The 24,308-nt window shown below is 39.6% G+C and overlaps 2 protein-coding genes across 4 annotated transcripts in view; one reads left to right on the forward strand and one right to left on the reverse strand.

Annotated features, from left to right (window-relative positions):
• The window catches only part of Prepl (prolyl endopeptidase like), a 34,365-nt gene extending 31,762 nt beyond the window's left edge, over positions 1-2,603 (forward strand). For all 3 annotated transcript variants that reach the window (XM_042675382.1, XM_042675383.1, XM_042675384.1), the window contains 4 exons: positions 704-853; positions 1,162-1,285; positions 2,002-2,075; positions 2,503-2,603. In XM_042675382.1, coding sequence (XP_042531316.1) covers positions 704-853; positions 1,162-1,285; positions 2,002-2,075; positions 2,503-2,592 — 438 coding nt within the window. In that variant the 3' untranslated portion in view covers positions 2,593-2,603. The remainder of the gene's footprint in view (positions 1-703; positions 854-1,161; positions 1,286-2,001; positions 2,076-2,502) is intronic.
• A 39-nt stretch (positions 2,604-2,642) lies between these two features.
• The window catches only part of Slc3a1 (solute carrier family 3 member 1), a 37,104-nt gene continuing 15,438 nt past the window's right edge, over positions 2,643-24,308 (reverse strand). The window contains exons 5-10 of the mRNA XM_042675385.1: positions 16,092-16,211; positions 13,272-13,396; positions 11,769-11,964; positions 10,746-10,913; positions 9,306-9,422; positions 2,643-3,633 (exon numbers count right to left, since the gene is read on the reverse strand). Coding sequence (XP_042531319.1) covers positions 3,190-3,633; positions 9,306-9,422; positions 10,746-10,913; positions 11,769-11,964; positions 13,272-13,396; positions 16,092-16,211 — 1,170 coding nt within the window. The 3' untranslated portion in view covers positions 2,643-3,189. The remainder of the gene's footprint in view (positions 3,634-9,305; positions 9,423-10,745; positions 10,914-11,768; positions 11,965-13,271; positions 13,397-16,091; positions 16,212-24,308) is intronic.

Consider the following 24,308-nt stretch of genomic DNA (forward strand, 5'->3'; position numbering starts at 1 on the left):
GAGATCTGAGGCTCACAGTTCAAAGCCAGCCCAGACAAGAAAGTCCATGAGACTCTTATCTTGAATTAACCACCACAAAAGTGGAAGTGGCACTGTGGCTCAAGTGGTAGAGCACTCACCTTCAGCTGAAGAGCTCAGGGACAGTGCCCAGTCCCAGAGTTCAAGCCCTAAGACTGACAAAAAAAAGAAAAGATATAATTATGTCACCAAATTAGAAATAGAAGTTGTGAAATTAGAAGATAAATTCTTGTTCTGTAAGTGTCATTTAAAAAGTCTGAACATGTAGATCAGGTACCAGTGGCTCATACCTGTAATCCGATCTGAGGATCGTGGTTCAAAGGCCAGCCCAGGCAGGAAAGACCATGAGACTCTGATCTCCAATAAAGCACTATAAAACTGGAACTGGCATTATGGCTCAAGTGGTAGAGCTCTAGCCTTGAGCTGAAGACCTGAGGGACAGCGCCCAAGCCCAGTACTCAAGCCCCATGACTGACAAAAAAAAAAGTTGGAACATGTAAAAGTCAGTTTTAAGTCATCTGCTCTTTAAAGACTTGAAGTTGATACATTTTCTGAGGATTTACATGTCTTGAGCTATGTTTTTGCACATTGGTATTGATAAATAACATAATTATCTAAAACTAGTTTGACCAATCACTTAGATGAAATAAATGTAAGTTTCTTTGGCTTTTTTTTCCTTTTTTAGGCACCTTTCCTGGATGTTCTCAACACTATGATGGATACTACACTTCCTCTGACATTAGAAGAAATAGAAGAATGGGGGAATCCTTCATCTGATGAGAAACATAGGAATTACATAAAACGCTATTGTCCCTATCAAAATATTAAAGCTCAGGTAGTAAAAACGATTATGTTGCGTCATCCTGAGCTGAGCCAGGAGATGTTGGGGGCTTCGGGGTAACCAAGTATCTTCAGAACCACACAGCTGCTTCCACCTCAGAATAGAGTGCTTTTGCCTTGGTTACTAGATTATATGAAGGCATGGTCCCCTTAGACGTGAAAAGCCTATGATAGGTAATAATAGCCTGGTACTCTAATGCTGAGACCTGTTCTTAGAGGAAAAAACTGGAGGTAATTATTTTTCATGGTTTGAAAATACAATTCAAGTAATACAAACTCTGAGTACATCTGTTTTCTTTTTAGCATTATCCTTCAATTCATATCACAGCTTATGAAAATGACGAACGTGTACCTTTGAAAGGAATTGTAAACTATACTGAGAAACTGAAGGAAGCTATCATGGAGCATGCTAAGGAAGCTGGTGAAGGTAAGAGACTGCCTGGAAACAGGAAGATGGCTAATTGGACTGACCCTCAGCATACTGCCCTAAGTACTGCAGCTCATGCTACAGACCAGATCATCTGCCCGTGCTTTAAAACAAGTCATTGTCTTCACTGCCTAGCCCCTTCTGCAGAGGACAGTGTTAAAGTAGGCAGGACACAAAGAACAAAGTAAATCCAAGTATCGCCTAACTTGAAGATGTACTACTGTAACAAGAGTTTAACAATATTTATTGAGATACTATTCTTAGACTTCTTCGACTTTAAAAGATACATTCTAGGGGTTTGGCTTTGATGCTTCAGCGCCAAACTAGATGTTTTAAGACAATTGTTTCATTTTCATTAGATAAGGATGTTTCCATTTTGCTTTGAAATTATAGAAGCAAGACTGATCTGCAAGTCAGAGCCACCGGTACCCTCTGTAGTTCTCCCTCCCACCCCTTGCCGTGTATTTGGCATTTCCAGGGTACAGAACGCTCAGATTTCACAGGGCCATTGACTCCCTTCCTCAGTCATTGCTCTTAACCAGCTTCCACAAGCGACTGGATCCCCTGATTCTCCTTTAGAACCTTCTGCTGCTTTTGCCCCTCCCCTCTTACTGGTGGTGATGGAGGTTTTGCTACTATTTGAACTGGAGTACCACAGAGAAGGGAGAACTGTCTGTCTTTTGAAGACTAATTGTTTTGCATGTTACCTCTTTCAGGCTCTCAGACACCCAATATTATTTTAGATATTCAGCCTGGAGGGAATCATGTGATTGAGGATTCTCACAAAAAGGTATGTTATCAAGCCTCTCTCAGTTGACAGGGACAAGTGTATGCAAGTTTTTCAGTGGTGGTTGCAAGATTTAAGTCTGACCTACTTCACAATTGTCAGACCTATGCCACAGACCCAGGAAAGGGGGTGGGGGAGAGGGGGAAGGTTACAGATCAAGAGAATGTGCTTGTTCTTGTACTTGATAAGGGAGTTCTGTTAAAGTAATTGAATCTTAATTGTTGAAAGCCTTCTACTCTTGTCCTGAATTTTTTAAAAAGACTCCTGTTATAACTTACTGACTTTGAGGTTAGATGGAGATAGGAAAACAAAGATAGACTTAAAATGCTGGTTTGAGGTTAGATGGAGATAGGAAAACAAAGATAGACTTAAAACGCTGGGATTTCACCACAAAGTCCTTCTATCTAATTTTTAATTGTATTTCTTTTAGATTACAGCCCAAATTAAATTCTTGTATGAGGAACTTGGACTTGACAACACCAGTGTTTTCGAGAATCTTAAGAAATACCTAAAATTCTGAAATGCTGCGTTCTACTGAGAATTGGAAATAGTATATAACTTGTTTTATACTCTTATTTCCAAGTGGATTTAGAAAAGTGAGCTTTTAAGTTATTAGATAATCTTTTGAAAGTTGTTTCTCCATCCAGGTTTTGCATAGTCTACATCTTGCTTGTACTGTTCCCTCTGATATCCCTTAACCTGAGAGAGAAGTTTTTAAATCATGCTCCTTAGAAGGACATGGGGAAGGGAGAGGAGTGAAGGTCTAGGGGCCACAGAATGCAGGCCTCCCTTCCAAGCAGAACACTTTGTGTCTTTTACTAGAATTTTCTTTAAGCAGTTTACAATCAGTGTCCTTCCTCTTTGCTAATGGATATTTTTAGACATTGTGAGTAAGTCATCTTCCAATTTCTATGGCTGCATTTTAAGGGAAAAAAATGTAACAACTATACACAATATTTTCTTTTAAACATTTTATTCTTTCAAACATTTGAGAAAGCAGTTACATTCAAGTGACAGAAATACCTATATCTAAGAATTAATGACTATTCATATAGCAGTATGCTGTACAGGAAATAAAAATATAAACCATGGCCAATATTACCCTCGCATAGAGGTCCTAACATAGCTTGTACAGTATGTTTAAGGTACTGGAATAGCATGCATGGTTGGAAACAAAGCACTTGTCCCTGAAAGCTGTTTGATAGTGAAAGAGATTGTTTGTCTTGTATTCCAAGATGATGCCATCTCCCTTCTCCAGAAGAATACTCCTCGTATCAATTTCACTGCCTTTGGAGGCAGAATTGGTACTTAATTTTATTCTCAGTTTTGTAGGAAGACCTGAAATCATCTCCTGTAGATTTAGTTGTGTTGATGATTCTCCAAAATTCAGAAGCACGATAAAGATTCTGTCTATGCCATCCAGTTCTCTTGTGTAAATGACAGAGTGGCTGTCATTGCTCAAAAGACAAAACCAGCCCCTGCTGAGAAGCAGCTCATTGACATGAAGGAAACTTAAATCTTGATATAATTTTAAAGCTGAACTGGGCTGCATTTTCTGGACCTATTTTTTAAAAAAGAGTTTTTACATAAATATTTGATTCTAAGATTTTTGTTAAATAGTTTAATATCTAATAATTATTTCCCCCCAAAAAAGAAATCTTGTTTCTATTTGCCCTGTCAAATAACTGCCAAATTGTAAACATTAATATATAGATAAAAACAGTTTACATAAAACTGGTAGAGCCGGGCGCTGGTGGCTCATGCCTGTAATCCTAGCTACTCAGGAAGGCTGAGATCTGAGGATCACGGTTCAAAGCCAACCCAGGCAGGAACATCGTGAGACTTTTATCTCCAATTAACCACCAGAAAACTGTGCCTCAAGTGGTAGAGCACCAGGGACAGGGACTAGGCCCAAAGTTCAAGCCCAACAACTGACCAAAAATAAATAAATAAATAACTATTAAGAAAACCTGGTGGAAATTACCACTTCAGAGTTCAGCTCTTCTGGGAGTCCTTGCAGTGCACTGTGCTCTACTACACTTTAACTTGCTGTGAAACCAGACTCAGCCACACTTCAGGAATCCTAAAAGAACTGTGTTTGGATTTAACTTGCCTAAATAAAGCCCCTGTGGTCTAATGAATTTGACAGAGGATTGGAAGAAAAAAAGCCACATAGCAAGGGGCAAGGAGGACTTCAGATGAATTTGGATTTATTTGTTCTCTTTGGTTAGATATTATAGGTTGCAACTATGCAAAGATCGTGTAACTTCAAACATGGTATTGATCACACACACACACACACACACATAGAGCTACAGAATAAAAAACTGCCTAAAGTAAAAATTTGAAGTTGTAGATTTACCACAAAAAGTAGTATATGTCAAAGACTTGGAGGGGGGGGGGGGTTAACAGCTCTATAAAATATACATAATATGATGGACTTGCTTTTTCTCTTTAATATTTCAACATTTTTCTATTTAGATGGCTTCCATACATACAACATACTTGGCCATCTTTTTCATTCTAACATTTGCATTTGTAATATACTCTTACACTTTCATCCCCTTACATTTTCACCCCCTCTCCATATTTTATATTATTCATTTAGGATAGTCATCAGAAAGCTAATTACTGTGTCTGAGTGTGGAGATTCAATACATAATGCCAAATTATTCTTCTAAAGAGCTGTTGCCAAATCAACAATAGTTTTCATTTCATTACACTCTTGCCAGCCATGTTTCGTGGAGGTAGTGATTTTTCTTGTTCTTCTTTAAGAATGGATGCTTAATATATGTCTTTAAAGGATATCTTATAAGTACATGTTTATTGTGTTTATCAGGAGCAAAGGATTTATGGTATGAGTATGTGGCCTGTCCAAGTTATTACTAACATTTCCTGAAGCTTTAGATAATGCATGAAAAGCAGACAGTACAGAGCTGCTCACATATGAAGTGTTAGCTGTTATTTTTGTCTAATTTGAAATTTCTGCCTGCAGTTGTCTGTATCTCCTTGCATTTCTCTAAGTACTTGTTTCATGTATTTTGAAAGATTCATGATTTTTAGTGGACTGTTCAATTTAAGAAAATTGCCTTTCTCATAAAATGCTTTTCATATTGAATTCTATTTTGTCTGCTATTAAATATTTCCAAGCCTGCTTTTTTTGTAACTTCATTTTTGTCTAGGAAATGCTTGCACATAGTTTAAAATTCATTTACAAAAAGAATATATGCAATGATAGAGTTTCATTCAGTCATTCCCTAGCAACTCAGTTTCCCTTGCAGAGACACAGATGACTGTTTTATGTTCTTTCCTTTTTATGTTTCCAATGAAATAATCTGTCCCTATGCAAAGATTGTGTATTTCTTTACACAGTGATGGCATATTGCTTTTCTGTACTTTGTATGTTTTTTTAATGTGTGTGTACTAGAGCTTGAACTCAGGGCCTAAGTACTGTCCTTTTTGCTCAAGGCTGGTGCCTCTACCTCTTGAGACAGCTCTACTACAGCTTTTTGGTGGTTAATTGGAGTCTCACAGATTTTTCTGCCCAGGCTGACATCAACTTCAAACTGTGATCCTTAGATCTCAGCCTCCTGAGTAACTAGGACTACAGACATTCCTTTTTTTTTTTTTTTTTTCATGGGACTTGACCTCGAGGGGCCTAGTAGGCACTGTCCCTGAGCTCTTTTGCTCAAGGCTAGTGCTCTATCACTTTGAGCCACAGGGCCACTTCCAGTTTTCTGGTAGTTAGAGATAAGAGTCTCACAGATTTTCCTGACCAGGCTGGCTTTGAACTGTAGTCCTTAGATCTCAGCTTCTTGAGTAGCTAGGATTACAGGCATGAGCCACCAGCGCCCAACTATAGTTACATGATTGCATATATGGTTTTCTACTGATAAAATGTTTAAATAATTTTTAAAGTCTGTGTAATAGAACACTGCTATGGCCAAGATCCTTTCATATTTATCATTTTATACATTGTAATTTTTAAAAGGTAAATGCCTTTCTGTTGTTTTGATAGCTAAATTGTATAGTTTTGAAACAAAAGCTTATCTTTAACTTTTTTTTTTTTTTTTGTTAGTTGTGGGGCCTGGACTCTGGGCCTGGGTGCTGTTCCTCAGCTCTTCAGCTCAAGGCTAGCGCCCTACCATTTGAGCCACAGCACCACTTCCAGCTTTTTCTGCTTATATGGTGCTGAGGAATCTAACCCAGGGCCTCATGCATGCAAGGCAAGCACTCTACCACTGAACCACCTTACAAGCCCATCTTTATTCCTGCCTACTTTTGTTTTAGTTATATTTTGTTTCTGAATTTTGTTTATTATCTAATCTGGATGTTTTTATCTTTATTTGTGGATTTAATCCATTCATTTTTGTGGTTATTGTATGTTTTGACATAGTCCTGAAGTTTTACTTCCATCTTCAGTTTATAATTGTTCTATTATTTTGGTGTTTAGGTGTTTATTTCCTTTTTAAAAGCCCTTTGTTAAATCACAGACATAAAGGGAAAATTACCTGAAGTGATTTATATCTGTCCTGATGCTTATGCTTATAATTGTAATGACCTTTTTGTTTGTTGATTTGTTTATTTGGAAGTACTGGGGTTTAAAACTCAAGGCCAATGCTCTACTGCTTGAGCATCTTTTTCCTGGTTATTTTGGAAATTAGACTCTTGACAGGCTCACTCCCCTGCCCCCATTGGCTTCAAATCACAATCATCTAGATCTCAGCCTCCTGAATTGCTAAGATTATAGGCATGAGTCACCAAGCTCCTAGTTGTATTGTCATGGGTTTCTACGCACACAATGCTGTCCAACAGAATTTTCTGCAATGCTAAAAATATTCCTGTGCTATCTAACATGGCAGTCACTAGCTGCTAATGCCCAAAATGTTAGTGAGGCCCAGGAACTGAATTTTTAATTGTTTACCAGTCATCCTGGGTAAAGACTACTGGACAGCTCAAACCTCCAAGACCCTCTTTTTTCCATCCCTTGTACAAAATAAGAATATTAGCCTGCTTGTGCCATGTGTTCTTTTTCACCACCTCCCATATGGAAATTAATCACTAAGATTTCTCTTCTAGATACATTGTTTTATATTATGCATCACAAATTATCCTTAAGTTTCGTCAGATGCTTTTTTTTTACTATGTTTTATACATTAGATCTCCCTTTTATATTAGGAATCCTCTAATTCTTTCAGGGAGTAACTAAATGGTAAAATTTGGACTTTTGGGGCTGGGAAGGTGGCTCAGTGGTAGAATGCTTGCCTTGCATGCATGAGGCCCTGGGTTTGATTCCTCAGTACCACATAAGCAGAAAAAGCCAGAAGTGGCTCTATGGCTCAAGTGGTAGAGCTCTAGCTTTGAGCTAAAAAGAGCTGAAAAACAGCACCTAGGCCCAGAGTTCAGCCCCACATCCGACAAAAAAAAAAGTTTGGACTCTTTCCTATTTCTGTTCTAATTTACTATGAAGTATTAGTTTGAATAGTTGTAGGGTTCTAGGCTCAGAATTAATTTTCCATTGCAACTATGAAAATGAAGTTCTAATGTATTCTAGTATCCAATTGAAGTCTGATGCTGGTACAACTCTCAATCCTTTTCTAGGACATCTGTCTTTTGGTTTTGGTTTTATGTTTGGATAGTTTTCCTTTATCTTTACCATTCCAGAAGAAAAAGTCTTCATCACAGTTATTAGGTGTTTTCTACTTCTTTGATTATTTCATCCAACTACTGTTCTGTTGTAGAATTCTATTTTTGATATATGTTAGAATTTCTTGCTCAATCCTCTATATACCAAATTTTTTCATATTAGCTTATTTTGGCTTTTTTCCCCAGTACATTTTTCCAATAAATCTCCTTTCTAGCACATGAATTACTATTTACATGTCTATGTCTCTTCACAATATTTTGTATCTCTAAACTCCTTAGAGAGTTTGCCTAGGAAGTGCCTAAAATATAATCTATTGAGGACTTTTACACTGACATTGAAGTCTTGGGTTTGCTATGTTGTCTAATTTGTATGTAGTGTCTCTCAAACATAATGTAATACATTAAGTCTTTGTGTTTTGGTCTTCTTTGTCTGTACATCTTAGTTATCTGTCTCTTGTAACCATGAGAATCCACGTTAGATACTGGTCTTGTGTGACTTTGGGATGTAGAATTCCTTTCCTGCTTACAATGATATGTGAGCTGGAGTCCTCCCCTTCTCTTTGGCTCCTGTAAGCTCTATAATAAATATTCTCATTTCTGAAGAAATGGCATAGTCTATTAGGGAATATCACTAGATTTGTGTCTGACCTTTATAAGTATGTCATTATTCCAAGCTCTGCTGTACTTATGCCAACATACAGTTGATTGCCAAACAGGGCTTGGGTTATTCCCTAGGGAAGCCAAAGGGTATGTTTTTCCACTGTGGCTATTTTAGGAGTCACTCATGTCTTCTTTTTCTTCATGTAAATAGTCTTGTTCTCAAATCTACATCCTACATTCTAGCTGACCTTCCTGTGAGTCCTCCATTTCATACCTATCTCCCTCCCTGTCCAGGATATCTGAGCTTGCTGAAAAGACTTCCATAGAAAATTTCCTTTATAGCTCAAAGGTTTTGGTTATAGCCAGGCACTGGTGGCTCACGCCTGTAATCCTAGCTACTCAGGAGGCTGAGATCTGAGGATCATGGTTCAAAGCCAACCTGGGCAGAGAAATCCTCAAGAGACTCATATCCAATTAACCACTCAAAAACTGGAAGTGAGGCTGTGGCTCAAAGTGGTAGAGCACTAGCCTTGAGTAAAAAGAGCTCAAGAGACAGCATCCAGGCCCCGAGTTCAAGTCTCACAACCAACTATAAAGAACAAAAAGAAAAGTGAAAGGTTTCAGTTACAGAGTTTCTATAAGTTTTATATTGTAAAAGGAGTATAAACCAACATGGAAACCCATGTTCTAGTTCATATTCTCATCAACATATGACTGGCAAACTCCTTGGAAATTGAAAACTGCAAGAGAAATGTGTGATGGATTTTAAAATTATCATTTAAAGTTTAGACACACTCAAGGTTAAAGTATATGGTATCAGTAAAAAAAAATTATTTTCTGTTTCTAGACTCTGCATAAAATTTCCATTTATATGAAGTAGAGCTGTGCCTCAAATGGTAGAATTCTAGTTTTGAGCAAGAAAAGCTAAGGGACAGTGCCCTGGCCCAGAGCCCAGTAGTAATACAGAAACTTTCTACTCATACTTACATCAACATTCACAGTGTGGTAATCTGAATTGGTAGGTAACCAGGTATGATTGCCTTCAGAAAACCCGGCGTTTGAACTATTGTCCCACTGCATTGGTGACTTTGAAAAAAGGGTATTCTGCATCAAAAGATCAGAAAGAGAAAAACAATTTTGGTCCTTCTAATATATTTCATAATTAATTGACTATAGCTTATAGCTAATACTTGTATTCATTAGCACTCAAACAGTTGCATTGGAAAACAGCCAATAGTAACATCTTGCATCTGAGTCACTATTCTGACTTGAACTTTAACATGTTTAAAACCTCCACTTGGAAGTAGTGCTGTGGCTCAAGTGGTAGAGCACTTGTCTTGAGCTGAAGAGCTCAGGGATAGCGCCCAGGCCCAGAGTTCAAGCCCCACAGCCAAAAAAAAACAAAAAAATTGGGCTGGGAAGGTGGCTCAGTGGTAGAGTGCTTGCCTTGCATGCATGAGGCTCTGGGTTTGATTCCTCAGCACCACATAAGCAGAATAGGCCCAAAGTGGAGCTATGGCTCAAGTGGTAGAGCACTAGCCTTGGGCTGAATTGCTGAGGGACAGCACCCAGGCCCAGAGTTCAGGCCCCACAACCAACCAAAAACAAAAAAAAAAGAACTCCACTCTTTTCCCCAAAAAGGAATAATGTAAGATTTCAAAATATGCATTTCCAATTCTACTATTTATTTGGTGTAGGTGAATATTAAGGTACAAGTGAGCCTGAGTTTTGTCCTCTTTTCTTCACCCTGGTTATATGTGTGTTCACACACACACACATACATTTAGAAGCTGACAGAGAACAAGTTTCACTTTAACCAGCTATCAGGGAATTGGGATCACAAACAACTGAAAACTTATCATACAAATTGAACTTTCATATCATCTCCCCCACAATTCATTTGTGAAAGCTATAACCTCTAACTAAAACATAACAAAAGCCACTCCAAAAGTATGAAGTAAGCTTAATAACACAAAGGGAAGAGTCTTTGTGCTATGCAACTGAGCGCTAGCAAGTCCAATAAAAACTAGAGAGCAAGTCTTCCTAATCCTCCAGGTTTCAGGTAGAGGGCAATGAATATCCCCAACAAAACTACTGGTTATTGAATTGTAATATGTGAAAATATCTTTAAAATGAAGATGCATTGTATCCATAAACTGCTTTGTTAAATGGCAACTCCTCTTAAAAAGAAAATAAAATGAAGATTCCATGGCTCTGACCAAGAAGTCCAGTTAGGTGGCTCAGAAAGGAGCATTTTTAATAATCTCTGTAGCCACCAAGGAAACTGGTCATTCTTACTGTCAAAAATTAAGGGAAAATAATCATGAGTCTCAGAAATAGTAAATTATCTTAGTTGGGGGAGGGGAAAAAAAGAGCAAATACTTGATTTTACAACAGTGGTGCACAGTTAAATTGTATTAAACTTACAGTATCATAAATTTCATTGAGATCGGTGGCTAAAATGTTCCCCATTCCTATTTCTTCTCCATAATAAGTTATGGGAGTTCCAGGGAGTGTAAAAAGGAGCATATTCATGGTATTAACATATTGGCTCCCAAAGCGAGAAGTCAGTCGAGTAGTCTCTGGTCCACCAGTCTGAAAGACAGGAATTAACACACTCTTTACACAGTGCTATGGAGATTTCTCCTGTTTCATAGGAAGTTCATCTGGCAGGAAGGTAAGTGTGGGTCTTGATATCAGAATGTCTGAATTTCAATCTTTTTTTCCTTTTTTTTTTTTCCCTGGGGCTTGAATTCAGGGCCTGGGCACTATCCTTGAGCTGCTTTTCCTCAAGGCTAGCATTCTACCACTTGAACCACAGCACCATTTCCAGCTTTTTCTGTTTATGTGGCACTGAAGAATCAGACCCAGGGCTTTGTGCATGCTATGCAAGCACTCTACCAATAAGCCACACTCCTATCCCAATTTTAGGGGGGAGGGGTTTGTTTTTGTTTTATGCCATTCCTGGGGAGAATTTCAGTCTTGAGTCTTATCACTTGCTTTTGCTATCTTGGCCAATGAAAACACAATGGTGATAATTCACAGCTTGTATCGCAAATGAGATAAAATTTATTGAGGGTTCATGTATTACACATTTGGACAAGATAATATTGACAGGAAATGAAACAAAAGCTTTGTCTTTGTATCTTTTTGTTGTTGTTGTTGGTTGTGGTGCTTGAACTCTGGGACTGGGCGCCGTCCCTGAGCTCTTCAAGACAAGTGCTCTACCACTTGAGCCACCATACCACTTCCAGCTTTTTCCAGCTTTTTCCAGCACCCAGCTTCTTTGTGTCATTTTTAACAACTAAGTTAAAAAGTCAAAAACTCAAAAGTTTGTAGAAGTTATAATTGAGGTACAATTGAGGATCACCAAAGGGACAAAGGTCTACAGGACTTTAGAGGTGAACAAGTGAAAAGCCTACTATGTGCTACACTGGGCTGGAGACTTACCATCCAATTAGGCCATTTTCCTTCTGGCATGTTTTCCATCCAGGATGTGATAACCTCATACACTGTGTTCCCAGAAAGCGTGTCTAATGTGTTAAGATAACTGTTGAAAGGAAAATCAGCTTCATAGATAAATGGCAGGCCATAGTACATCATGGTTCTGTCAATGCTCTCTGCATAGGCTTCAGTCCCCATGAACCTGTAAGAGTTAGCAAAGTGCCTGTCAAAACCCCCACTTTAATCATGTTCCCCAATAAAACTTGCATTATGTCTAAAAAAAAAAAAAAAGACTGGGAAAACTGTAGCTATTATATCTTATAAGATGTGAGAACTAGATGTCTATTACTAACTTGATAAAGCTGGGGCCTACTAGAATGCCAAGAAATGCCACACTGTAACCTGATTTTTTTTTTTTTTTTGGGTCCAGTCATGGGGCCTGAACTCTGGGCCTGGGCACTGTCCCTCAGCTCTTCAGCTCAAGGCTAGCACTCTACCACTTGAGTCACAGCGCCACTTCCTGCTTTTTTCTTTTTGCTTATGTGGTGCTGAGGAATCGAACTCAGGGCCTCATATGCATGCAAGGCAAGCACTCTACCACTGAGCCACCTTCCCAGCCCCTCAATATTTTTTTTTAAAAAGCCTACATATTACCATAATCATGCTAAAAAATTACAAAGATAGAGCATATTTGGCTCTATCAGTATTGTTCTCTGCTTTCTAAACTTGATTGAAACTCTGCAACATTGTGATCAAGTTAATCAACATTGTTGTTGATCAACCTGATCAAGTTACCTCATTTAATGACCTTAGAAAAGTTATTTCTATTACCTTTCTATTGATGAGAAAACTGACATAGTAACTACTAGCCCCAGGTCAAACCAATGTCCAGCAGGAATTCTCTACCTCAGGCCATTTGATCCCCAGGCTGTTTCTAATAACTACTGACAGTTTAGATGAAATCTTTCAATAGTGTAACAGGAGCTGGACAACCAATGATAAAAATAATAGTTCATAGCCAGGTGCTGGTGGCTCACGCCTGTAATACTAGCTACTCAGGAAGTTGAGATCTAAGGATCGAGGTTCAAAGCCAGCCCAGGTAGGAAAGTCCATGAGACCCTTATCTCCAATAAACCACCAGAAAACCAGAAGTGGTGCTATGGCTCCAGTGGTAGAGTGCTCGCCTTGAGCTGAAGAGCTGAGGGACAGTGCCCAGGCCCAGAGTTCAAGCCACATGACTGACAAAAAATAATAATAATAAATAGTTCATGGATAACATTTAATTCATGTATTCTTTTTAATTGATTTAATTTTCAAGACTGGAAATTGGAAATCATCAGTTAAGAAACTGGACAGGGTATATCAGACCCTGGCATAACAGAATTATAATAAAATACAATTATACAGTTTTAGTAGTTTTTTTGGTAGGTTTGTAAGACCTCTGAGTATGCCTGGTAGTAGGGGGTTTAACATTACACCTGTGAAGAACAGACGTGTGTCCTGCTCTACCTGTATCTGCCAGGCTCCCTGCTGTACTGGTCCATGGTCTGCCGGAAGCTCTGGACGATTTCATGCATTCCCACTTGTGTGGTGGTGAAGTCATGGTACAACTCTGAGTAATGGGTGACTGTGTCCTGTGAAAGCCACACAGCATGGTTACCATCATTCCACGTGTCACATAGCCACAGCCAGCTCCCTTCACAGGGCTTGTGGTAAAGAAGGTCTATGTACAAGGTAGTCCCAGGATTTTCAATTACTCAGGAAGGTGTGCAAATAGAGAATAGTCACAGCTGTTAGTATTTCATTTTTTTCTACTTATATAAGCTGTTAAACTTATTTTTCTATTTAATTATTAAGTTGTTGTACAAAGAAGTTAACAATCTCATAAGTCAGGTTATGAGTATGTTGATCCATGTCACCCCATTCCATCGTTCTATCCCATTATACCCCTCACAAACCAACCCTCATTACAGTTCATTTTTTATATAATGCACATTGAATATAAATGACTACTTCATTGGATGAATACTTCATTGGATGAATAAATCATTAATCTTATGCATCTAGTAGACAACAAGTATTTCTCTAAATTATCACCCATTTCAACAAACTAAATCTTTTCCAAACATCAAAACATTAATTACAAATATACTTAAAAACTCTTCCTAAACACATAATTGACTAATTCTTTCAGACACTTGTATAGGCAAACAAAGATGTGTTCCTGATGAATATAGAGTTCATTATCACACTTTCTTTGCTCACACAAAAAATCAATCTCATATATTAAAATTGTTTCATTACCATCTCTATCATTGTTACTAGTATAATTCCTTGAGGTTTCAGTAATTTTTTGATAGTCATGTCTTGCCTTTCTAGGATTATAAGAATTTAAAGATTGCATCTCAAACAGGCAAGGTTGTGGGGCCTGGGATGGGACACATTCTAAACATTATTGGCTGTCTGTTTTGTAGACTCTTTCTATAAGTGAGCTGCACTTTTTAGATTATGTAAAAAGCAATTTTTTTTGTTTTTTTATATCTTGGCTCTTTTTTTTCTAAAATTGCGTGCTAATTTTTCTTGAGTAGCACCCAAAATCCATTGTTCTAATCCTTATATATCCTGCAAACATATGCCTCTTGACAGCTCATTACAATTAGCAAAGTTACTTCAAAGAAACTTTTCCTTTGTGGAACAACTGGCTAGCATAGCCTCTCCGTTTCTTATTGGAAATCACACACACACACACACACACAGATGTTTAGTTATAACCTTCGGGTCATGACCTGCTCTCCAAATTGGCCTGTGAATAGCCATCTTCTCATTGGTTAACTTATTATCATCTTAATGAAGTTATAATTATCCATATATCTCCTCAACAAAAGCTAGAACCTTGATAAACTACCTAACTATATGGATTTCATTTTACTTAACTTCACTAAAAGGGTCTTATTTTATATATAATTTTACTTTTTTCCATTACACATTGCATGGCTGACTCATTTTGCTATTTGTCATTGTAAATCAATTGTTTTGTTTTTGTCGATAATGGACATTGAACTTAGGGCCTGAATTCTGTCTCTGAGCTCTTTTTGCTCAAAGCTAGCGCTCTACCACTTTGAGCTACAGCGCCACTTTCAGTTTCCCGGTGGTTAATTGGAGATAAGAGTCTCACAGATTTTTTTACCTAGGCAGGTTTCAAACTACAATCCTCAGATCTCAGTCTCTTAAGTAGCTAGGATTACACGTGTGAGCCACCAGCACCCAGCTAAAATTATTTTGATTAACAGAAAATATTCTCCACATTAGCAGACCATATAAATTGGTCATTTTGAAATGTATTTTAGGACTACTGTGTAGAAAAATAAAACAGCAGTCAAGCAGGGAGTAAGGTGGACCTGTGACTACCATGTCGTGGCACAGTAGAGTCTGGGGTTTAGGGAGCGTCACTAGGGTGGAATCCCTAAGAGCCAAAAGTCTGTAGTGAGAGGCTTAGTTTGCAGTTCTACTGATCACCTCTAACACTGGAGATGTTCACTTCCCTAAGATTTGCAAAATGGGGATCATGAAACCTCTCTTCAGGATATTAAGAGAATTACATGAAATCCAATAGACACTTGGCCAGTGTTAGTTCCCTTTCCTTCCATCTTGAGGCCTGGGTGAGCTGCCAAAAATCTCAATGAACAAACTGTCCTCTACTCAGTAGCCTTTTTATAGTCTATACTGTGTCGTCAGAACCCTCACCACTGGGCCCTCAAGGGGCTTCAAACTCTGGAAAGCACACAGGAATGAAACATCTGGCACATTCATCTGGACTGGGAAGGTGGCTCAGTGGTAGAGTGCTTGCCTCGCATGCATGAGGCCCTGGGTTCGATTCCTCAGCACCACATACACAGAAAAAGCCAGAAGTGGCACTGTGGCTCAAGTGGAAGAGCTCTAGCCTTGGGCTGAAGAGCTGAGGGACAGACCAGAGTTCAGGCCCCATGACCGACCAAAAAAAAAAGAAAGAAAGAAAAAAAGAAACTCGTGTTTCCTAAAGAAAATGATTCAATATGGTTGAAAAACTTTACATGTAAACAGAATAATTAGAAACTTTAAAAAGCAATATAAACAGAAATGGAGTGAAATTGATCAAAGCACATTATATACATGAATGGACATCTCACAATGAAACCTCTTTGTACAATTAATAAACATTAATAAAAATATAATTTGAAGTACTTCTATAGACAGGACAGGACTCACCTTTGTAATTTATATCTCTAACTAAAATAGAAAACACCTGATAACATTTTCAAAAAAGACAAAAAAATTTAAATAAAACTTTACCGTAGTTTGAGATTTATTTACTTGGATTTCATCTCTCAGATGCTTTGCTTCGAGAAGAAATTTAACAGCATCAAAACTAAAGCCATCAACACCCTTTGCAAGCCAGAACTTCATTATTTCCTAAACACAAAGAAGCAAAATGCTTGGTTATATTACATACTATGATCATAATTTTTAATGAACACTTAGTATGTAACCTTCATTATAAAATGGACATTTCTCTTTATGAAACACAGTATCCATATAGCCTACTTTTATCTATTTACTGCAATTGTGTTTGCATAATGAACTTGCAAGTTAACTGTATTTAGGGATGTCCACACCTCCTTTACATTTCAGTTCAGAATTATAATTAAAACTACATTTCTAACAAGCAGCCAATGCTTAGAGAATGTGATCCAAATGAAAGAAAGCCATGATGAAAAGACTCAGGGCAAATTGGGAAAGTATTCCATCCCCTCAAACCCAGCTTCCTAACAGTCACTCGAAGCTGAAAGAAACTGGCCAGTTGTTTGTTTGATAAATATGTCACTATCAGGAAAGCAAGTGAAAAGCTAAGCGCTTGGGTGTTTAAAGGATTCTCTTTTATCAGTAATATGGGAGGAACACAAGAGAAACTAGAAAAGGAAATCAACCTTTTTAGTAGGAAAAGAAAGAAGAATAGTGAAGATGTGGTGGTGACACTCAGACGTAAACATTGTTTTGCATATATTCAAATAATACACGATTAATAGTACATTGCCCAAAGAAGCTATTGCTTTAATGTGTTTCATAAAATAAAAAAATTGATCTCAAGCTAAAATAAAGATCCAAGTTTTCACACATCATACACAATGGAATTCTATGCTTCCATCAGAAAGAATGGCATCGCCCCATTCGTAAGGAAATGGAAAGACTTGGAAAAAATCATATTAAGTGCGGTAAGCCAGACCCAAAGAAACATGAGCTCCATGGTTTCCCTCATTTGTAATAATTAGTGTATGTCTAGAATTACAGTATCTCAATAGCCATATACATATGACCATATAAAATGATGCTGAGGCTGGGAATGTGGCTTAGTGGTAGAGTGCTTGTCTGGCATGCATGAACCCCTGGGTTCAATTCCTCAGTACCACATACACAGAAAAAGCTGTAAGTGATGCAATGGCTCAAGTGGTAGAGCGCTAGCCTTGAACAAAAGAAGTCCATGCCAGGCGCTGGTGGCTCACACCTGTAATCCTAGCTACTCAGAAGGCTGAGATCTAAGGATCCCAGTTCAAAGCCAGCCAAGGCAGGGAAGTCCATGAGACTTTTTTTTTTTTTATTGTCCATGAGACTTTTATCTCCAATAAACCACCAGAAAACCGGAAGTGGTGCTGTGGCTCAAGTTGTAGAGCGATGGCCTTGAACTGAAGAGCTCAGGGACAGCGCCCAGGCCCAGAGTTGACCCTTTGTAACAATGAGATGTACAAGACACTATGACTATGTTGAAAATGAACTTTACAACTTTGGGGGGGGAGGGTGGTAGTTGTGGAGGTGGGAAGGAAAGGATGGTAGGGGAAAAACAAAGGAGGAGGCAACAATGTTCCATAGGAAATGTACTCATTACCTGGCTCATGTAACTGTAATCCCTCTGTATAGTAATTTTACAATAAAAAACATACAAAAAAATTAAAAAAAAAAAGACTGAAGAGATGACAACTAATCTAGAGACAGAAATGAGAAGGGAAGTAGGAAGTAGGAAGCCCAGGAACCTACACAAAAAGAACTTGCATAGAAGGGAATAGGTATGAGAATCGAAGATGGAAAGGGAGTCTTCTGGGTGTGAACAAGGTGGGGTTAGGACAGAGAGGGTGGGGTTTCCTTTCCAGGGAGTCTCAGGCGAAGGCTGGCTGCATGGCTACAGAGCTGGTACATTTGCATTGGGCCCTTGACTCCGAATGGGTCTTTCTGCTGGTTTAACACTCTGCTCTTCGCTGCATGTCTTGAAATTCTTAGTAATTTTGGAACAAGGGATCCCACACTTTTATTTAGCATGAGCTCCACACTTTATGTAGCTGGTCTTTTATGGGTTCTGTATAGAAAAACCAGGGTACAGGAACAGAGAGAGATGCAGTGGGGTAAGGCAGGCTGGGGAGGTAGTTTAGATTTAGGAGGTAACATTTCAACAGGGAAAGGAGTGATAGGGTAAGCCAAAGAAGGTCTGATGAAAGAACATTCCAGGCAGAAAACAGTAGTGGAAACCAACGAGCAGTAAAAAGAGAGCTAGAATAGCATAAGCAAGGGGCAAGTGGGAGGGGTAGACTCACAGGCCTAATTTTGGAATTAATGGTAATGATTTAGTATGGGTTCGGGTAAAGGTTTCAAGAAGAAATGGCTGTGATCTCACATATTTCTTAAACATCTCATATATGCAAATGGACCCAGCTTCACCCACCTTTGGTTCAAATTGAACCCATAAGTTATCAATCCTGTAAAGGCTTCATCACCCAACCGGGAGATCCCTAAGGGCAAGATAGGATTCTAGTTCTGTCTCCTTTGCTTTGGCTACAACATCTGTTGCTCTGTGAACCAGTTATAGAGTGAGAATGGACTCTCACTGAGCATGAGCATGTCAGCACATTCTATAAATTACTTGAGGGAGTCCACCGGTGAGTTAGAAGACAGGCAGAAAGAGAGCAAGGGGTAAAGGAAGTTGGTTGAGGCTTAGACAGAAGAAGTTCACAGCTGCAGAAGACCTAAGACCTGGTGGGTGTATAAAGTTTCCTTGTTTGTACAAAGGTATATCCATGACTTCTAGGGTCAACTCACAATGACTAAGTTAAAGCCTAAGTTCTAAGATCACACACGCGCGCACACACACACACACATACACACACACACACACACACACACACACACACACACACACATCAGTCTTAGGCCTCGAACTCAGGGCCTGAGAATTGTCCCTAAGCTTTTGTGCTCAAGGCTAACATGCTACCATTGGGTTGAGTCTCAGCTAATTAGAGATAAGCGTCTCATAGAAGTTCCTGTCTAGGCTGACTTCAAACTGCAATCCTCAGATCTCAGCCTCCTAAGTAGCTAGGATTTACAGGCATGAGCCATTGCCTGGCAAGATCACTTCACTGGCTCCTCGCCTCCCTCTTTTATTGTTTTGAATAAACACTCACTTATCTGCACTTAGTTACGTATATATCTTTAAGATACTCTCAACTTTTATAAGCTTCAGACAGCATGGGTCCAACCCAGGTGGTGCTTAATTTTACAAGCATAAATCTAGGTAAAGGCAGAGCACAAATAGATGCAAACCATCCACGCAACCTCTATCAAAAGGTGAGAACGCTAGCTGGGTGCTGGTGGCTCACGCCTGTAATCCTAGCTACTCAGGAGGCTGAGATTTGAGGATCGCAGTTCAAAGCCAGCCCTGACTGGAAAGTCCATGAGAATTTTATCTCCAATAAACCACCAGAAAACCGAAAGTGGCATTGTTGCTCAAATGGTAGAGCACTAGCCTTGAGTTGAAAAGCTGAAGGATAGCACCCAGGCCCAGAGTTCAAGCCCCACAACTGACACAAGAGAGAGAGAGAGAGAAGAGAGAAAGAGAGAGAGAAAGCACTGACCTACATGCTGTTATAAACATTAAGCTTTTTGGCACCAATTTGTCTAGAACCAAGCTATTCATTTTCTTCATGGGTCCTTATACATTTGAGTTTCAGCATTGCTACAGCAGTACCCAACAGTAAAGAACAAGAAACATACACTGCTGCCACTGGGCGCCAGTAGCTCACACCTGTAATCCTAGCTACTCAGGAGGCTGAGATCTGAGGATCGTAGTTCAAGGCCAGCCTGGTCAGGAAAGTCCATGAGACATTTATCTCCAATAAAACACCAGAAAACTGGAAGTGGTACTGTGGCTCAAGAGGTAGAGCACTAGCCTTGAGTTGAAGAGCTGAGGACAGCGCCCCAGCCCAGAGTTCAAGACCCATGACCAACAAAAAAAAAAGAAAGAAAAGAAACATACACCCTAGTCAAAGTTGATAGCCCTTGAATAACTGTAAGTACTAACATATTCTGTGTCATCATTTGTGTTTTAAAATGTTATTTCTTTATTGTAGTTCTGGGAATTGAACTCAGGGTTTTATGAATACGAGGGCAAGCATTCTAAGTCAGAACCCTAATGTGCTAAATGCTGAAGTTTTGACCCAGATAATTGAAAGTTTACTCTTAAAAAATCTTTTCTGTGTCATTTATTCCCTCAGCCACAGAGCTAAAGGAGCTCCAGATTTTCCATGCTATCTTTCATTGCTCGAGTCAAGCTCTCCCACCAGCTAGATGCTAAATGGGCACAGGGCCTGGTTCCCCCAGGCCTGGGTGAACATGAGCTCTCTGGACAGTACAGTGTGTCCTTGATTTGTATCACGATCCCAGAACTTCACACTGTTCTGATTTTCTACTGATTATCTTTTCATTTTTCCCCCTAAAACAACACTGCTCTGAGTTTAAAATATCAACATTCATAATATCTAAACTAAGTCATCTATCTCAAGAAGAGAAGTAAAAGACATTCCACAAGGACAAGGAGAAAATTATATTCTCCGCTTATAGACAGGAGACAGATTCCCTACTGCTGCACAGAAATCTGGGCAAAATTCTTTGCTGACTCCTGCAAGAAATAGGGAGATGAAGACGCATCAGAGATTTGGTATCTGACCAGCTAGGTACCATCCCAGCTGTCTTTGGGCTACTTACACACTATGGCATCTGCAAGACCTCACGGATCCTTCATATTAAAAAGCCTTGCAGTTCTCTGCAGGAGTTCGGCTTCCTTTGATCTTTACACTCCCTGATCTCTCTGCACCATTGACACTGTTAACTGATCTCTTCTAGAAATATGTAGATTCCTTAGCTCCATAATACTCCCTTTGCATTTCTTTCTGGGTCCTCACAGTCCTCTAAACATTAGTGCTCCATGGGGTTCCATCTTTACCCTGTTCACGTCACCTCACAACAGGACCTATTCATTGATTAGTTAAAAGGTACTTGTATAGTAAGGAACTTAATGCTCTATGTGCTTTGCAAAGGTTAAGCCATTCAATATTAAAAAGAGCCCTATGGGGCTGGGAAGGTGTCTCAGTGGTAGAGTGCTTGCCTTGCATGAATGAGGCCCTGGGTTCGATTCCTCAACACCACATAAACAGAAAAAGCTAGAAGTGGTGCTGTGGCTCAAGTGGTAGAGCACTAGCCTTAAGCTGAAGAGCTGAGGGACAGCACCCAGGCCCCACGACCAACAAAATAAATAAATAAATAAATAAATACAAAAAAAAAAGCCCAGCTCTATGAACTAGCTACCATTATATATATATTTTCTTTTTTTCTTTTTGTCAGTTGTGTGGCTTGAACTCTGGGCTTGGGCGCTGTCCTTTAGCTCTTCATCTCAAGGCTAACACTATACCACTTGAGCCACAGCACCACTTCTGATTTTCTAGTGCTTTTATTGGAGATAAGAGTCTCACGGACTTTCCAGCCGGGACTGGCTTTGAACCACAATCCTCAGATCTTAGCCTCCTGAGTAGCTACCATTACAGGCGTGAGCCACCGGTGCCCGGCATCATAGTTTCTATTTTATGAATGAGAAAACAGGCTGAGGGAGATGAAGTGCCTAGACCTAGGTCACAAGGTTAGTAAGAAACAGCACCAGAATTGGAACCACATGACACTCTTTATCCATTTGAATGCAGATCCATTTTTTTCTTGGAAAGCAAAACAAACATGTTGGTCTGACAACAATCAGCTCCCTTATTCGGGTCAGCTGAATGACTTCTCTCACAGGTTACTGCCTGAGCTCTGTTGGCATTGTTCATGTCAACAAGTCCCCAACTTTTATCTAGAGACTCACCTTCTCCCTGATCCCCAAGTCCTTACCCAAGTACCTATCGGATTTGTGGATGTTTCACAGAATATCTAAACTTTTATAACTAGCACAGCTTTTCTCCTCCGGTGTCTTCCACTTCAGCAAATAGTAGCACCAGCTACCTTCTATTCCAATCTCAAACCTGGGAGTCAAACCTCAAACCTCTGACTCCTTTCTAAGTCCAGATGACTTCTCTACAATCCTTGATGATCCAAAGCCACCAGCATTTCTTTCTGGACTCTTGCACCACCCCCCTCCATGAAACTTCTGCCTTTAAACCTTTCAAACTCAAGCTCCTTCTCCAAAACTAGATTGCTCTTTCAAGGCGCAAATAAAAAGTTATTTTACTGACTAAAAACTTTGAAAAGTCCTTCCTAGGACTTTGCATGCTTTTCATAAGCAGCTCTTGCTAACTACTTTAGTCTTATTGGGTCACACCGATAGATAGATAGATAGATAGATAGATAGATAGATAGATAGATAGATAGATAGATAGATAGATAGATAGATAGATAGATAGATAGATAGATAGATAGATAGATAGATAGATAGATAGATAGATAGATAGATAGATAGATAGATAGATAGATAGATAGATAGATAGATAGATAGATAGATAGATAGATAGATAGATAGATAGATAGATAGATAGATAGATGATAGAGGCAGACAGATAGAGATCAAGTCCCAACCATATCAAACAACTCCCAGAACTTCAAGTTTGACATAATTAATGCTTTTCCTTTGATTAAAAAAAATTCCCACTTGCATCTCTTCACTGGACTTATTTCAATTCATCTACTAAATATCATTGTCTTCTCTACATTCCCTTCCCCAGTCTTTCCCACTCTGTGTCCAGGTTAGGTAGAGCCCTCTGTATGCCTAGTATCTACTGTCATGACTACTCAGCATATTTATTGTAATTACCCAATTGACTATCTACCTTACTTCAGAATAAGCCTCATGGTGGCCACAACACGAGCACTATATTCCAAGCTCCTAGCCAACATATCATGCATACTATTAAATGAGTACATAGTTTCATAATAAATGCCTGGTACACAGGAAGTACAGTTATGATCATCAAACCCAGAGATGGTGTTTAAAGCAATTAGTGTGGACTACAGCAGTTTCCTAGGGAGAATGAGGCCAAGTGCTCAACCAACACCACCACAAAATATATGAATAAAAATAAGTAAAGCAATAAGTGAACCAAATTCTGCATTCAGCTGTTTGTCTTCAGTATGACTATGCTCAGTAAAGGTGGGGCAGAGTCCACATTTGCACTCTGGGTCCAGTGTTAAGCTGAGCGGGTCTCTTGGCCGGTCATCCCCAAGTCTGAGCAGAGTAACACCCCAGGAGTCTCAACTCTAGGGCAGGGTTCCCACCAAGGATCATGCCAGACCAAGGATCACACCAAGCCAAGATATGTGGCCAGGCTGCCGTGAATCTCTTCCTCACTCTTCTGCTAACCCACTATGTAGCTCCTCCTGTACCTGGAGCTGGGAAGGGGGCTCAGTGGTAGAGTGCTTGTCTTGCATGCATGAGGCCCTGGGTTCAATTCCTCAACCACATAAACAGAAAAAGCCAGAAGTGGGGCTGAGGCTCAAGTGGTAGAGTGCTAGCCTTGAGCCTGGAGCTGAGAGACAGCGCCCAGGTCCAGAGTTCAGGCCCCACAACTGACCAAAAAAAAAAAAAAAGCCAAAATGACTAAAGTATAAGGTACTACTATATAGCCAGGCACCAATGGCTCACACCTATAAGCTTAGCTATTCAGAAAATCTGAAGATCACAGTTCAAAGCCAGACCAGGTAAGAAAGTCCATGAACCTCATCTCCAATTAGCCACAAAAAGCCAGAGGTGGAGCTATGGCTCAAGTGGTAGAGGGCCAGCCTTAAGCAAAAAAGCTCAGGGACTTGAGTTCAAGTCCCAGGTCTGTGCGTGCATGCAGGAGTACACATGCACACTCATGTACGCATACACACACACACACACACACACACTCACACACACACAACTTTTCTGAAGAAAAGCACTCTTCTGAGAGGCCAGGAGCAGAGCCAGGTCCCCTGACAGCCACTAGCAAGGGGAAGAGAGTAAGGTATGGAGAAGGCATTCTATGCTGGATGTCCCCTGGATGCCAGTCTCACACTATGCTGGTAAGTGCAATCTGAGAGCGGTGGGCTGCACGGGCGCAAGCTGATCAGCAGTCAGGAGTCAATCCAAATCCCTCCTCACCACAAACTAGGTGTGTTGGAAATTATTAACCTGCTGCTTAACTATACCGTAGAGATAAGCACTGTAGGGGGCAGGCAGTTGAAAGT

Source organism: Dipodomys spectabilis, unplaced genomic scaffold (genome assembly GCF_019054845.1).
Source record: "Dipodomys spectabilis isolate Male_0828 unplaced genomic scaffold, ASM1905484v1 ptg000026l, whole genome shotgun sequence".
NCBI lineage: Eukaryota > Metazoa > Chordata > Mammalia > Rodentia > Heteromyidae > Dipodomys > Dipodomys spectabilis.